General features: G+C 36.1%; 1 protein-coding gene across 2 annotated transcripts in view; it reads right to left on the bottom strand.

Annotated features, from left to right (window-relative positions):
* Window positions 1-17,464, bottom strand: part of gad3 (glutamate decarboxylase 3) — a 212,635-nt gene that overhangs the window by 33,727 nt on the left and 161,444 nt on the right. For both annotated transcript variants that reach the window (XM_051929368.1, XM_028803827.2), the window contains 2 exons: window positions 4,173-4,263; window positions 2,272-2,384 (listed from right to left, as the gene is read on the bottom strand). In XM_051929368.1, coding sequence (XP_051785328.1) covers window positions 2,272-2,384; window positions 4,173-4,263 — 204 coding nt within the window. The remainder of the gene's footprint in view (window positions 1-2,271; window positions 2,385-4,172; window positions 4,264-17,464) is intronic.

Here is a 17,464-nt window from a genome sequence, read left to right as displayed (position 1 = left end):
TTGTGTCAGGAAGTTATAGGAGTAGATTGATGAAAACTGCTTGTTTCTGAATACAGAAAAAAAAAAAATGAGCGAATGACACAGCCTACAATATTCTTAATTTTCAACTCAAATAGAACCACCATTAACTTTACTAAATCAGTATACAATTTAGGAGTTACCTTTGGCAATAACATGTATTTTTAAAATAATGTAAAACTTTTTTTTTTTAATCTTAAAGTTGGAAAATTAACTCAATGCAGGATACTGAAAAATGTATATTTATTTTAGTAAGATTGACTACTGTATTACATTATTCACTGGTTGTTCAAACCATTATACAGTGCTTTCAGAAAGTATTTAGACCCCTTCACTTTGTACACATTATCATCATGCAGTCTTGGGCTATAATCATTTTACATTCATTTTCCTTCATCAAGCAAACTATTCAACACCCCAGAATGGCAAAGTGAAAGCAAGATTTTAGAAATTTTTGAAAATGTATTAGCAATATCTGAAACATCACATTGACGCTTTACTGGGTACTTTAGATCTAGGTCTTTGATTAAGGATATTTCTGTACTTTGCTCCGTTCACCTTTTACTCAACCCTGATTACTCCCATAGTCCCTGCTACTGAAAAAAAAATATTGGAATGGTATTGTGCAGGTGATGGAAGGTGCCTGGTTTCCAACAGATGTGTCACTTAGAATCAAAGCCAAACAGTTCCTTCTTGATTTCATCAGACCAGCGAGTCTTGTTTCTCATAGTCTGAGGGTCCTTTAGGTGCCTTTTTTTGAAACACCAAGTGGGCTTTCATTTGTCAACTGGATGCTCTTCCATAAAACCCAGATTAATGGAGTATTGCAGTGGTGCTTGCCTTTCTGGAAGTTTCTCATCTCGACAAATGTTCTCTGGAGCTCGGCCTGAGCGACCATTTAGATTCCAGTCACCTCTTTTCCTGAGGCCCTTCTCCCCTGATTGCTCAGTTTGGCCAAGCAGACAGCTCTAGGCAGAGTCATGGTTATTCTGAACTTCATCCATTTAGGAATAACGAAAGCCACAGTGCTCTTAGGAATGTTCAAAGCTGCAGAAAATTTTGACCTCAACACAATTGTTTCTGTAAGCTCTGCAGGCAATTCCTTCGACCACATGGATTTGGTTTTGCTTTGACACACAGTCAGCTGTGAATGTAATAGAGGGAGGTGTGTGTGTGTCTTTCCTAATCATGTTCAATCAATTGAGCATAACACTGCAGCATAATAAAATGTGAAAAAAAATAAAAGGGCCTGAATACTTTTTGAAGTATGCAGTTTCAGATCATTTGAAATGCTGCTGTAATAATCATTACAAGAACTAGGAAGTAAGAATACAAAACTCCAATTCTCTAGTCCTTATGCTGGTTCCATTTATATTATTCAGTTTCAAATAAACTACTATGCTTTCCTGTATATTTAAAATAAATCTGTATTTATGGGTACAGTACTTATGTAATAAGTAAATTGTAAAATTCATATTTCCCAAAACGATATCTTTGACAACAGAAAAGATGGTGTGTAAGTAATTCAAAGCATTATGCTAATCATAGAGGACTGTAACATATATACTTGTATTTTACTCCAGAACTTTCACAGCACTCTGTACCTGCACTCAATGAAGAATGCTATACAATTTAATTGAATTTAAAAAGTACAAAAGTCCAAGTATATCCAAATTTTACAGTATACGAGAAACTTCAGTGCCTTTTTGATCATTGAAGTGAGGTACATCCCAAAAGGCCATTTCAGTTACAATGTGTAGTCTTGTCAGATCTCTACTGCTTTGTTTCACTGTGCTCCATAAGGTTTTTTTCATGATGAATGTGATCAGATTATGGTTGTCCCAAATGGCAACACACAATTAAAAATGAAAGTATTTTACTTTTCAGAGCCAGTGAAGCAGACTATGTTAACAATACCTATAGTAATTGCTTCTGTGGTAATCCCCAGTATCATTTTGTCTATGGAGACTCTTTGGCTCTTTTTCTTATAGTAGTTTGTCAAGTGCAGGTATACCAGAAGCTGCTGTCAAGTAGGCTGGCAGCTTCTGATACTGCCGCTCCTTGTACCGCTTTTACTTTTGTGAATAGTACAAGCTTTTATTGATAATACAGCTCTAAGTGACTATGACATGGTTCTAAACTTCGGTTCTTCATAACAGTGATGGTGAAATGATAGTAATGGGATCAGAATGGTCAAAGGAGAAAAAAAAAATAAAAAAGGATGCATTAAAGGGCTTCTTTACACATACTAACCAGGTGAAAAAATGCCATCTGCTTCATTTGCTATCCATCCAATTTTTTCATACATTTTGTTAAGTAGGATGTCTTCCATTAGAATAAAAACTGGTGCAATCTCAAATGTAAACCTGTAGAAAGGGTTAAACACAGCATTTCATAAAATACCAGTATGTATACATACATACATACATACATCTCACAATGGAAACTGAAAGAAGTCAAATGACCAAAAATATGTCAGTGAGCTAAATGAAAAGAGTTTAGTCTACCAGAGGGCAAATGACATTTGTTTATACCTTTTGTTCACAATTAATGTGTGTGTATGCTGTACAAAAGAAAAATAATTTTAATAGCGGTGTCTTTTCAGTCAATCAATTTTAACCTGTTAAATGTAATTATATAGGGCAGTAATTAAAACTAATTTTATATTAACAAGTGATACTCTTTGCTATATGCTGGCTGCCTATTTGCTGGTTTGAATAACAGAATCTTATTTACTTGGTCATAAATTTTTGATAAGATTTATTTAGTAAGAAAGCCTATTTTGTGCATCTAGTGACTGTTTCTGTCCTTTGGTGGCTAATGTGTGCTGAGCTGAATAGGATGATGTTAATTATATTGTTTGTGGTACAGTATATGTTACACAATCATCTCTCTAAATAGTGTGCATGTTGAATCTATTCCTAGCACTTCTAATTTGCTTCTAGTCATAAAGATGCCGTTCCAAGTATCTTGTTTCGAAAAGATGTTACCATGGGTTGAAATGGTTTGTTTGTTTTGTTCTGTGGCATCACTGATGGGGATAGGCTGAATGCAACTCTGTGCTATGGGGACAGGATATGGAAGCCCTTTTAAGAATCTAGGACTAATGCCTTTCTATTTCCAGAGAGTGCATAAAATTAGATTCTGGTAAAGGCTACCTAGGGTTCTTCCGTTAGTCATTTAAGGTACGAAATCATTAGCAATGGTTTCTGATTGTGTTGTGGGTATTTTGTCAGTAAACAAGAGACCATGGGATTCAAATGGTACTGCAAAAAATCGATCCATCTTTTTTTCCTTTCAGAGCAAGCAAACGCACGACACAGAAACACGTTCTCAGAAACGCCCGTGGTTTTACATTGTTTTGCATGGTTGCAATGTGATTGAGTAGAAAATGCAGTGTGCTGTGAATAACTAATTAAACACAGTTCTAATACTTTTTGAAAGTAAACATCAGTGAAGGAGAAAAAAAAAAAAAAGCATAATATTACTAATAGATTTAATATTAGGTAAATTCTGGGTTATAATTAAAGTGCTGCTGCCTCATTACTGGCAAGCTAGGATAGTTCTTTTAAAAACAGAAATAGGTTTTCTGCTAGGGCAGAAGCACATGTAATGAAGCTCTCTGCAATTTGAGCAAGGCATTTTTTTATGTTGGGGAAGAAAAGGAAAGAAAAATTCTCTGGCCAGCAGCAGTAGGTACTATCTGGAACAAATGAGGCAACGGTGAAAGGAGCATATATAGGAATGGTCTGAACCATGAAAGGAGTCACATTAGGACCTTAAGGCCTGTGGAAAATATTAATGGGCACATGTCAGTTCTTTCTGTCAGCGGTCTGTGAGCCTGAAAGAGTAACTGCCCTGTAAATGTTATGCTAGCTTAACAAGCACTTTATAATGATTGTCATATAATTCATTAAAATAATTACTTTATGTAGGTAAATAAAAGTTACTGAAACTCAATTCACTTAATTATAGTGACACTAAGTAGTCAAAGACACTGATATTGTATAATAAAAATTGCTAATTAATCATCTATGCTCACTGATTTTGTATCTTGACACTTTGCAGTAGATTTTACGTTTGACAAGTATGTTGTAAATTAACTCATAAATATACAGTAATTATAGAAACAAGTACATGAAATAGAGACATACATGTTTGTGTTAGCAGTTGCCGTGAGCCATTCACCTGCTAGCCCAACAACATCAAGACCAGTTGATAGCTGGTTAAAGAATCGAGGGTGACCTGCAGACAAAGATAATTATGTCTTTTTAAAAAAATTACACATACTGTGTACTTCGTTTTATAATGAATAAGAAAATGCCTTTAACTTATTTAAAAAGCAAAAAGCAGGAAGTAGTACTCTGATACAGAACCTTCCAACAACAGATAACAAGAAGGTAAATTTAATATATATTAAAAAATTATTAAAATTATTTACTTAGTTAATTACTAAGCATATAGAAAGGGGAAAAGGTACCAAAATAAACATGAGGAAACAAACCTGCTGCTCTCATGCCTGACCAAACAGGTATTTAATGTTGTCTGCCAATTGATTTGCCTCAATATTTTGTCTACCTTAAAAAGTACTTTTAACAAAGGTTGGCCAGTTTTATAATCTTAGAGGCCCTTTGTCTGACATTCCCTTTGGAGTGTAGAATGCAATCAAAGAGTGGGAGGGGGGGCCGTATGCAGCCACTTACTTCTCTTTTGCTTTGAACAGCCCTGCATCAAAGTACTTCCTTTTTCACCACCCACCTTTCTCATATGACCTGATCTTTTTCTAACTATTTAGGTCTCAATGGCAAACTCATTTTGCCTCTGGTCATAAGGCAATTTTAAACTCTCCTCAAGCAGATCCTTTTGTCCAAGCCCTAGCATCATGAGAGTGTTTGGGTGGCCCTACTTCTGTTACTAGGGTACCATATATAAACCATGAGACTTCTGCTATCTTTTTATCGGTTTGAATTTGGGAAGAGCCTTCACACTGCTGTAACTGTTCTACTAAAGCAAAGGTCTGCTCCCCTCTTTCTCAGTGTGCAACCATTTGCGGTCTGCCTAGTGGTGTTTTTTTTTTTTTTTTACCCCCCTCCCCCCAATCTGATATTGTCATTTAAACACCGAATGCTTCAAATGCTCGTATGATCCTTCTCCGGTATAAGGAGGTACTTTCATATTGATTTTCCATATGAAATGTAGCCCTGCCTTGCGATATCCTTATGGTGCCCTGACTCCTGGTAATCTCTTGCTAGCCAAATCTGGTATTATCGGAGAAATATGTTCCTAGGCACTGCATATAGTGGAAAAATGTCTCTAGACAGCCAGTAATGTTTACCCTAAAGTACAGCAAACCTGGTTGAATCCATAACCATTGTTGTGAAGAGTATATATACGCCAATAGTTTCAAATACAATGTACCCATATATAGTAATAGTATTTTGTGAACAGTTCATGTTTTGCACATGACAATTGCAGAGAAGGGCATAGCATTTAGTAGGAGTCCAATACAATTGGAGTGCAAGTAAAGTGTTATTGGGGGGAGAAAAAAAAAAAAAAACTCTCCAAGGAAATTCTGCTTATCAGAAGGTATATGCAATAAGTGAGACAAAATGAGACAAAATCAGAAACAGGAGGCACAAGTTTTGCTCCTGTGCCACTACTGCACTTAAGAAAGATTGGGGGTTTTCTTGTGCCACGGAGTTATTAATGTAAAGAAGTTCAGACCCCACCCTCCTATATCTGTTCCCCTTATGCCATACATAGCTTAATTGCGGATGTTGAAAAGTTCACATATTTTAAACAATAAACAAAAGCATGATACATATGTGTTTTTTTTTTTTGTTTTTTTTTACAGTTTAACAAATTTGTTCATTAGAGAAATTATAAATTTGTACTCATTATCCAAGGATTGACTTTTAAATGAAAGTATTCCCTATGACTCCAGTCCATGAGACCATAACAAAAGAGGAAACCAACATTTACTACTGAAAATATAGGATTCAGCAGTGTAATATACTACAGATGGAATTAAATACCAATAAAGTACAATTCACAAGGATAAAATATTCATATTTATAAGCACTAGGGGGCTTAGTTCAACCCCCCCCCCAAACGCTATGCGCCAGCCACTTCTGGTCTCTGCCACTCACATTATGAAGTGGTGGGCTGAATGCACCCCAATGAGACGCAGTCGCTCCTCTGAAACTCCCTCTTAAAACGGTGATACAATGGAAAACAAAATTTGTGTTTTTTTTAACCCCCTCTTTGCTCAAACAGGCGACACTTCGAACATTTAAAAGCCTGTACAGCAGCTGTCCTTTTGTCTCACTGCCTTGTATCTTTTCTCCCCCAGACATCCTCTGCTCCTGTTGGGGGTCCCGCTACCGAGGAGCGCCCCTATGAAGAAAGATTTTCTATTCTTTCAATTGAAAGATGGAACTGTCCCCTCAGACTACACATGGAGCTCGATTCACTCCTGAAAAAGAGACTTATTCAAACACACATAACGTTTCCATCTCTAAAATCTCCTGTGTATCTGTGCAACTCTGTGACCCAAGCATGACAGCGTATGTGGATTTCACTTTTCACCAAACAACAAATGTTTTAATTCTCATGGATACCCCTCTTCATTGGGAAGACACACTACTTTTCCCTGATGGCAACACAAATTTGACAATATACAAGTCTCGGACTTAGTTTAAATCCAAACAATATATTCAATCTCTTTTCGCTGTTCTGTTATTTCAGAGTACTAATTTTCATTTGTTTGTGCTAATGCAATCTTTACTATAATTTTTTTTGAGACTTTTCATGATCTCTAACCTGCTCTGCATGTATATCACACCAACGTTTTTGAATTCTTTCGGACGTTCTATTTTGTCATCTACGCTTTATCTTTTATTTTCGGCCCCGGTTGTGGTTAAATCTCTTGGCACAAAGTCTCATCTTGTGAGATGTGAAAGTGTCTCTAAGTCACGTCTCATCTCATCTCCCAAGATTTTTTTTATTATAATAGAGCGAGAACAAAATTCCAAAGGTCACATTGCCATGTAGAGCAAATAAAAGAATTTGTATGTATATTGCTTTATGCCAGTCTTTTTACAGAGTGAATGAAGGTTATGCAAGGCAGAAAAGGGACTAGGAAAGAAAATTGGATGGAAAGGAAGGCAGAAAAAGAAAAGAAAAGGAAATCCTTATGCTCAGAATGACAGATCTAAGTTAAAGACAATAAAAGGAAGGAAAGAATAGAGAACCTAGAATTCAGGTATCTGTATGGCCAGAGCCCGGAGTTATCAAACAGGTGGAGATTCCATAACCTGGTTTGTCCACTTTGGAAAACCGATGGAATGGCCATCAGTACAAAGAGTCTTGCTTTGAAAAATTGGTATGTGGGATTGTCACTTAGCGTAAGATCCTAGGATAAAGTCCATGTAGCCCAGATTTGTAAAGCATATGGAATGAAATAACCACAAGAAAGTAACACAGTCTGGCCTTTGCATCACAGAAGACATTGATTATTTTAAAATTCCACAAGGCACTAGGCTAAAAAATAAATAAATAAAACAAAAAAAACAAAACAAAGATATTACTTGACAAAACTTATTAAAATGGACATCTCTTGCTAAATATCTGGATTCTTGAATGAATACCAATTCTTTTGAAAAAGTCAAGGATACTGGCTCTTTTTATATATTTTCAAAACTTATTATTTAAATCTGCAAACTTTAATTTAGGAAAGAAAGAGCAGGAAAGGAGAAATGATAAAAAAGACAAAAAAATGTTAAAACAGCAGATCTGTTCCTCTCTATATATGTTAGAGAAAACACTAACTGGGCACTTGCCACCATCCTCTTTACCATCAACCTGGTAATAAATAAAGGAATATTGAACAGCCCCACACTTCTAAAGTTGACAGCACTTCTCCACTAGTTGTAATGATCCTTGAACAAAATAAGACATCCTGTTGCACAGCCTTCCCCTGCCCCCTACTGGTAGTTGGATAAATACAGACGCGTAGCAAACTAGGAGAAGCAGTCCAGAGTTAAGAAAAAGGTAATTAATTAAACTACAGCAAACCAAACAAAAAATAAATAAATAAAACATACAATTCCAGAAGCACAAAGTATAATAAGGAATAATTATCCTTGGTGCTTGCAGGCCAATCTATCATGCCACTGCACCAGGAAACCCCTGCTAAAATCCATTTCATTCTTGCTGAGGAGTTAAGTTCTGGAGTAGTGCAGAGTGCTAAGGTGCTGGAGCAAGGTTTAAATGGAGGTGAAATAGGATGCTAAGCAGAGAGTTTATTGTTATCATGAAAAGCTTACAAAAACTACCAGAAAGTTATCAGTTTCCAATGCCAGGTTCATCTGGTCATAGATGATGAGACTGTTGCCCTGTGTAAAGGAGAAAATTCTGCAGAATGGCCTCACAGAACTTCCTAATTACTGAATTTGTCATTTTGCATTTGTCTGAAGAGACATATGCATTCTGAGACCTTCAGCATACAGGTTTATGGATTTTCTGGCTTCCTAAAAGAGCGTTTACCAATCTGTGTAATTTGGAAAGTATTATCAAGGTTCGTTCACACACTTAACTGTTTTTAAAAGTGTATATACATTGTGTAAACATTTGCTTATTGGACAAAAGTATTGCAGTTTCTATAAAAATTGTAGCTCAAAGATTTTTTTTTTTTTTTATATAAAAGTAAACCTCTTAAGAGTCACCACCTTCAAAATTTTCTGGAACACTTCCAAGTCAAATGTTTCTTCTACTTTTGTCCTTGTGGTTGTCCAGGAATAAACACCCGGATGTTCTTAGGATTGGATTTGGTTTTTTTTGTTTTTTTTTTACATTTTATCAATTTTATTAAAATCAAATAACATTCCATACAAGCAAGTCAAGTTTAACAAAACTAAGTTAGAAACAAAATCGACCCCCACCCATGAGAAAGAGCTATGTCAGCACAGTAAAAAACTTTAATAGTAAAAATATGTAGATAAATAAAGGAAATAAAAATAGAAGAGGGGAGAGAATCCGCTCAATGCTTTAAATGCTTATTCTAAAATTTTACTGATCAGATCCTGCCAGGTTTTGAAAAAGTTTTGTACAGATCCTCTAAGTGAGAATTTGATTTTTTTTCCAATTTTAGATAATATATAACCTCAGTTACCCACTTACTAAAAAGTAGTGAGTTAGAATTCTTCCAGTTGAGCAAAATAAGCCTATGTGCCAATAGTGAAGTAAAGGCAATTAGTTACTTCTCCATTGGATTTTAAACTTGTGCTGGTCTGGCATATTCTGCTGCAAAACAAGTTAGTCTTTGTATTTTGTGCTTCATTTAGTTCCACAGTTTCATGACAGTCAAAGTCTGCCACGAAAGAGCTTCTCGTGAATGAGTGCTGCTTCCTAGTAATAATTTTTTGAATTAGCAGAGAAGGAAATGCCAAAGATAAAGTCACAAATCCAATTTCAGGATGGAGGAGAATGCCTTTATTATCATAAATGTAGTCATCTGCAGCACAGTGAAATCAATGACTGAGCTATAGGTGTTTATTATACTTCTTAAATACACAGTTAATTACAGAGGTACATGATTAATGGGCATTTGTCATGGCCTTTTAAGTTACTGGTAAATGACTCCTGTAGCCATTTCTGGTTGTACCAGCTGTTATCAATACTTAACTTCGTGCATACCAGCACAGCTCATCATCACAGCTGAAAGACCGGGTCACAGATAAAAAGGCTTCAATTAACATTCTTTCTAAGAAAGAACAGAGTAAAAGATAATAGTAAAAAGGTTATAACCAAATAGTAAAACACATATTTGACATCAGCCATGTTGAGATTGTCTGCATTTTTGCTGTCTGTGAAGATAGCCTCCATTGCATGATTGATCATGTAACCCTGAGGATCTCTCTTTGTTACTACAGTCTATTGCACCAATGTGAGGCGAGTTTTAAACTAAAAATCTTTGGAAGAAATATCAGTAACAATGAGCAAATGGGCAAGCAATCCCTGGTTGCACAACACTCTCACCGATTTTATTACAAAGAAAAATCTGAAAACAAAAACAAAACACTGGACACCAAGAATTGAACACACATTAAAACAGTCATTATTTAACTAAAAGTGACAATTGTATTTATCTGAATTGCATGCCAAAAATTAGAGTGCTCTCAAAAAAGAGAATATGCTTAGTGGAGTGAGGTGAGAGAGAGAGAGAATATCTCAGCATCTTTTAGAACTGTTACTCCTGAGAAAAATTAAAATACAAGGCTGAAATGAGCCGATTGATTTTTAAAATGGGTTAGAATGAAAAAATATGAACACACTTTTGTGCTTCAAATCACAATATGAAATATATATCATAATGTACTTGAACTAACACTACACTATAGCCATTATTATAAGTTTTTATAATTTGCAAATAAAGTCCAATGGTTTGTTCACTAGACCCCACTGCCTACCTATAACAGACTGCTTGTTTACATTGAATCCACAGAGAGGAAACATGTTGCTCAAGAATGAAAGAAAATTTAATACTACATTAAAACATCAGTATACTAACTGGAAAAAAAAATGGTTCGGAAAAACACAATGACACCAGATAAAAGCCAGAGAATAAGAACAAAAAGATCAAAAAGCAAAGCGAGGATGACACGTCTCAAGCAGAGCTCGGGGAACAAACACTGATGGAAACAAAATCTTGTTCAAATAGCTTTTATGCATTTAATAAGCTAACATCACCTCCCAATAGTTATTCCTTTGAAATAAATAAATAAATATGTTTGGCTTATATGGCAAAAGTACAGACAGACGGAATAGCAAATGTAACTCCCTAAAGTATGACCTCCTGGTGAACTGATGGCAAAAATGGGACTATAGAATAGCAGAGGCATGAGAAAGTTAGGAAACCAAGAGTTTGCTTTATTAAAATTTTCATTGCTGCACTGGATGAAAGAAATGTCAGATTCGAAGTTTGAATTTATATTCAAAGCTGTTCTTCACATAACTCAAACTCAAAAATGGATCTAGGCCTCCAACAAGCCACAAAAAGGCCACGTCTGCCAATTTTGCACATTGTTACCCACTGAACAGGTCTCACCCTAGACAGCCTAATTCCAACTCAAATGGTAGTCTTCCAGTCTACACAGGCCTAAAAAGGCTTTTAAATACCAAAATGTTCAAAATAATGCCCACAAAAAGAGAAGAGGCAAGTCATTAAATAAGAAAATTGAAATTCTTTGGGACTAGATTTTAAGAATTGATATAAAGAAGAGCAGAAGAACAGCAAGGCAACGAAAACAGCAAAATCTAATAAATGAACAAAAAGTAAACAGTACTTCTAAACAAGAAGCAGGTCAAAACCAGGAAATCCAAACCCACATAAAGATCAAACAACAAAAAACCCCAGGAATCTAGAAACACTACGGTTTCATTTATTATACAGCTAAGGGAGTCCCCCAGCAAAATCATTGGGTTGCCATTGAGATGCCCCATGCATTGAAACAGATTGAAATTCTATATTGCAGCAAGTGCCACACCCAAAAATCATAGTTTAATTTCATGTAATCTTTTAAAAAATAGTCAACAAGAAATGACACATTGAAAAATCCAAAAATGAAAAATTAATATTTCCATATGTACAACAACACTCTAAAACTAAGCAGTGGATGATTAAAAAAAAATTCAAAACTAACCGATTTCTTCTTCCTACAAATTAATAGGCCAGGAAGGTATTCCAAAAAGAGCACCTAAATAAATGAACAAAGGGCTCACTACCTTCTTCCTAACACCTTCGCGGTTTCTTTAGATCAAAGATTAATTCACACAGTGCTCCCTTTCTCTTACTTCTCTGTCAGTCAAAGAACAAAGAGGACTTCCAGATTCTGCTTTAGGGTTTTACATCCTCATATCCAATCCCAAATCATGCTCGCAGGTAGGAAAACATTATAAATTATCACTCAGATTCGTGTGTATGTACAAGTTTCACCTGCTGTCTCTGTTGACTTTCCAAGCATCTTCTCAGGCAATTTCTCTGCTGGCAACCAGTTCAGCTCCCTTCTCCAATTTTGGCAGACAAATGCTGAGATGTAGGTTCCTTTTTCCTCCAAGTTGTGGAGACACGTAGGCCATGTCTCTTACACGCTCGGGGTGAACCTTGGCTAAAGTATTTCTGTGTGCACCTAAGGATATGTATCCTAAAGATGTGCCCCTCCACACCATCCTGTTTAATGGAAGTAAGTGCATTTTCAACTATTTTCACTTTTTTATGGCTATAAATAGTTAAAACTTAAGAAAAAGCTTTCCATCAAGATCTACTCGGCGACATAGCCCGTTCTGTGCCCTTCACAGGATTGGATTTAATTGGAGTGGGGGCCCCTGGGCTAGAGACATTTTTGAGGCCCTACCCACATAAAATATGAGTGCTATACCCATCAACGTTAAGGTCTCAGAGTCAGATGGAGTAAAGTATATGAGTACTATGAAGTCAAAAAAAAAAAAAATAGATTTACTATCTGAAAATATGTGGAACATAGCATGCTGTATTCAAGCTTGTATTTTTAATTAGCCATTGCTGCACAGATGACAACACAAACCGTAGTTTGAAAAGTCAAACTACTGAACCCTATTGCAAATACCCATAAAAGAAGGAATATCAAATACTGCATAGGGTATTCTGTACATTATCACAGACAAATGCTTGCTTGTTTCAGAACCTGATTACTTTTAATTGACATCAGACTTAAATAATTCAGTCTTTCCTAATCAGTTGTGGATCTGAGCCTATTCTCCACTAGCCTGAGGTTGGAGAAAGATCTCTCACCACTTACATTTGTGACTGTCAATGTCAGATAAAGCATGAAAGCAATGTCTGCATTTGGGAAGATGTCCTGCATACTTTATTCTCTCAGAAACTGTAAAAACTCTGGAACAGATGAAATGCCTTTAGTGTTTATGAATTCTCTAGACCAGGGGTTCCCAAACTTTTGGACGTCAAGTACCACCTGAGGTTAAGTGAGTTGCGTTGCGTACCATCCGAATTTTTAACAAAAAAATTAAAAAGCAAGTACTGCAATGAATGATTAATTCTTAATTAGGTAATATACAGCAAATTCACGACACGGACTACAACCGCCCCGAAATCTGAATAAAAGTTAAAGAATTGGAAGAAATTATGCATAAAATTAATGAAAAAATTTGTGCATGTACATAAATTGATAAATTCCACCCCGAAACTAAATCCTGCCTTCGGCCTGTATGTGACACAGTTACCGAAGACTCAATGGTATTGGCTTTGTGCTTAGATCTAGTGACTACGATGCAATACAGTGGCAGTGCACGTATAACAACAAACGTGAGCGGTTTCTGTGAGGCAGAGTTACCAAAGACTAAATAGTGTCGGCGTTGTGCTTTCATCTAGTGACCAAAAGCTCAAACAGTGAAGAAGTAGAAGTTGACTTCCACGAAACGGAATTATGGTAGCGTTAAATGAACTAAATACTGGATTCGAATAATAGGTTTTATTTATTCAGATGATGAAATTTCACACCACACTAAATTTGGGAATCCACGTATTATTGTATTTAAACAGTGTCATTGGTTTTTGCTCACAACAGGCTCGTCATAAAGGGTTTTGCACAGATAAATTTCAGGGACCGCGATGCATACTACCTGAAAAGATTCCGCGTGCCACCACAGTTTGGGAACCACAGCTCTAGACTGGACAATGTGCAAACCACTGCGGCACTGTGCCACAAACAAAATACAACAAATAGCCACAAACTAGCAGTAAATGAAAAACATATGGGGTACCAAACAGACAAATGTATTGATTTTCTGAATTTTAAAGTCCAAATATAAAATAAGAAATCACCACATACAGGAGACAGGAAAGATAAAGAAAATTAATACATACAATCTTAGCATAATACAGCATTGAAATAAATAACAGCATTTTAAACAAATAACACAGAATAAATACAAAAACAGAATTAACATCATCAAAAAAAAAAAAGTTGATTTAAAAAAAAAAAAAAAAATGTACTACTTGACAAAACCATGATACAAAGGATAATAATTCAGTGGCACAGAGCACTGCAATATTTGTTATGATGTTATATCATTGTATGGTGATTATTATCTTTATGTGTTCCTTTCACCTTGTATAGGTTTAGGAATGCATTAATGTTAATTGTTGCTGTTTGCCAAATGTCGTAATGAAAATTAATATTGAATTTCCTTAGTTCATGAATAACAAAGTAATTCCAATAAATGCTACACTGCAAACATTGCTGCTGCTACAGAGATTTTTATACCAAATGTATTGTTCATGTTTAAGATGAGTAATTGGGTTCGTTGTGGTTTTCACAAAGCTACAGTGAAGAAAGTTCTTTATAAAAATATTCAATATACAAGCATTGTCAATCAAGTACTAGGATTGTGTCTTCAAATCCAGCTAGCAAGAGTGATTTCAAACTGATTTATAGTAAATTTAGAATTCACACACTTATCTAATTAAAGAGAAAGTGCATAAACAAGAATCAGCAGCTGAAATTTTCATTCAGTATTGGCCAATGTTATACCATCTCTAAAACTAGGGCATTTCTCTCTCTCTCTCTCTCCTTCTCCGGACTCATTCATTCTAAGATTATCTCTAGTTTTAAAAAATACCTGTGATGCTGCCTAGGCAGTGATGAAATCCGAATATGGGTAAAGTAGAAATCCTACTTTTAAAAAAAAAAAAAAAGGAACTCTCGATGATAGCCCCATTTTTAGAACTACTGCACTACAAGGCCACAAAGGGCATGGGAAACGGCCTTCCATCTAAATCAACCTAAGACAGATCACACCATGGAAAAAAGACAATTGATAGAAAGATAAGGGCTTGCACTTTGCCAGAAGCAGGTTTTCATCTGAACCTACAGTGGTGTGAAAAACTATTTGCCCCCTTCCTGATTTCTTATTCTTTTGCATGTTTGTCACACAAAATGTTTCTGATCATCAAACACATTTAACCATTAGTCAAATATAACACAAAATGCAGTTTTTAAATGATGGTTTTTATTATTTAGGGAGAAAAAAAATCCAAACCTACATGGCCCAGTGTGAAAAAGTAATTGCCCCCTTGTTAAAAAATAACCTAACTGTGGTGTATCACACCTGAGTTCAATTTCCGTAGCCACCCCCAGGCCTGATTACTGCCACACCTGTTTCAATCAAGAAATCACTTAAATAGGAGCTGCCTGACACAGAGAAGTAGACCAAAAGCACCTCAAAAGCTAGACATCATGCCAAGATCCAAAGAAATTCAGGAACAAATGAGAACAGAAGTAATTGAGATCTATCAGTCTGGTAAAGGTTGTAAAGCCATTTCTAAAGCTTTGGGACTCCAGCGAACCACAGTGAGAGCCATTATCCACAAATGGCAAAAACATGGAACAGTGGTGAACCTTCCCAGGAGTGGCCGGCCGACCAAAATTACCCCAAGAGCGCAGAGACGACTCATCCAAGAGGTCACAAAAAACCCCAGGACAACGTCTAAAGAACTGCAGGCCTCACTTGCCTCAATTAAGGTCAGTGTTCACGACTCCACCATAAGAAAGAGACTGGGCAAAAACGGCCTGCATGGCAGATTTCAAAGACGCAAACCACTGTTAAGCAAAAAGAACATTAGGGCTCGTCTCAATTTTGCTAAGAAACATCTCAATGATTGCCAAGACTTTTGGGAAAATACCTTGTGGACTGATGAGACAAAAGTTGAACTTTTTGGAAGGCAAATGTCCCGTTACATCTGGCGTAAAAGGAACACAGCATTTCAGAAAAAGAACATCATACCAACAGTAAAATATGGTGGTGGTAGTGTGATGGTCTGGGGTTGTTTTGCTGCTTCAGGACCTGGAAGACTTGCTGTGATAGATGGAACCATGAATTCTACTGTCTACCAAAAAATCCTGAAGGAGAATGTCCGGCCATCTGTTCGTCAACTCAAGCTGAAGCGATCTTGGGTGCTGCAACAGGACAATGACCCAAAACACACCAGCAAATCCACCTCTGAATGGCTGAAGAAAAACAAAATGAAGACTTTGGAGTGGCCTAGTCAAAGTCCTGACCTGAATCCAATTGAGATGCTATGGCATGACCTTAAAAAGGCGGTTCATGCTAGAAAACCCTCAAATAAAGCTGAATTACAACAATTTTGCAAAGATGAGTGGGCCAAAATTCCTCCAGAGCGCTGTCAAAGACTCATTGCAAGTTATCGCAAACGCTTGATTGCAGTTATTGCTGCTAAGGGTGGCTCAACCAGTTATTAGGTTCAGGGGGCAATTACTTTTTCACACAGGGCCATGTAGGTTTGGATTTTTTTTTCTCCCTAAATAATAAAAACCACCATTTACAAACTGCATTTTGTGTTTACTTGTGTTATATTTGACTAATGGTTAAATGTGTTTGATGATCAGAAACATTTTGTGTGACAAACATGCAAAAGAATAAGAAATCAGGAAGGGGGCAAATAGTTTTTCACACCACTGTAGATCAAATACAACAATTGGCTTGGTATCAGTAAACGGATTTGTCTGTGGCAAAAAAAAATAAAATAAATAAATACACACTAAATCGCTAGCACCAAAATACTGCTCTTACATTTTACATGACCAGTATTAGCAGTGTCAGATATGTAGATTGTACAAGCTTTTGAATTCAGATGGCCCAAATAAAAAAGATTATAGTGTAACTACATGGCTGTTTAATTTTGAAGGTTTTGAGGAGAAAGCTATCAATGAAAAGGCTTGTGAAAGAAAGAAGCAAAACCTTTGGTTTCCAGGAGAAAAAAAAAAAAAAATCTAGAGAGCATAGAGCAGTTGTTTGTGTTATGTCTTATCTGTCAATTACAGTATCCTATTTGTTTAATGTTTGTGTGCATCCATACATTCTATTACTTTGTTTCATAACACTAGTGTAGTTCATTTATAGTTCTAACACACTAATGGCCAGAAATCCCAACCAACAAAATGGAACAAATGGAGAAAAAAAAAAACTCAATTAAAATCTGCACATCCTCCCCACAATAAACAGCACTGTGAGAAAGTGAGAAAGGTGAGAAAGTGTGGGCACAGTGATTCCCGAGTGCTTCCCTTCCCGCAAATATTCTTGTTCTGGATGATATCTGCTTATTTCTACTAAAATGTGTGTACTTTCTGGCAACAAAAATTCTCTCTCTATTTAAAAAAATCATGCCTAGATATGCATAATAGATCCAAGATGATAAACAACGTAAAGTGCCTTAAAAGGCAGGGCTGGACTCTGCTCAAATCTAAAGAGTACTAATAGAGCAACTGATGAAATGTACAAATAAAGATGCACTTCCTCTTTTAGATTAAGTGTCACTGGACTGGTATAATTTTTTCAAGCAGAGGTATTTCTATATGAAGGTTTTTGTTAA

The sequence above is a fragment of the Erpetoichthys calabaricus genome, chromosome 6 (genome assembly GCF_900747795.2).
Source record: "Erpetoichthys calabaricus chromosome 6, fErpCal1.3, whole genome shotgun sequence".
In the NCBI taxonomy this organism is placed as follows: Eukaryota; Metazoa; Chordata; class Cladistia; order Polypteriformes; family Polypteridae; genus Erpetoichthys; species Erpetoichthys calabaricus.
The sequence above is the reverse complement of the archived record's forward strand: the minus strand, read 5'-3'. Positions and strand labels throughout refer to the sequence as shown.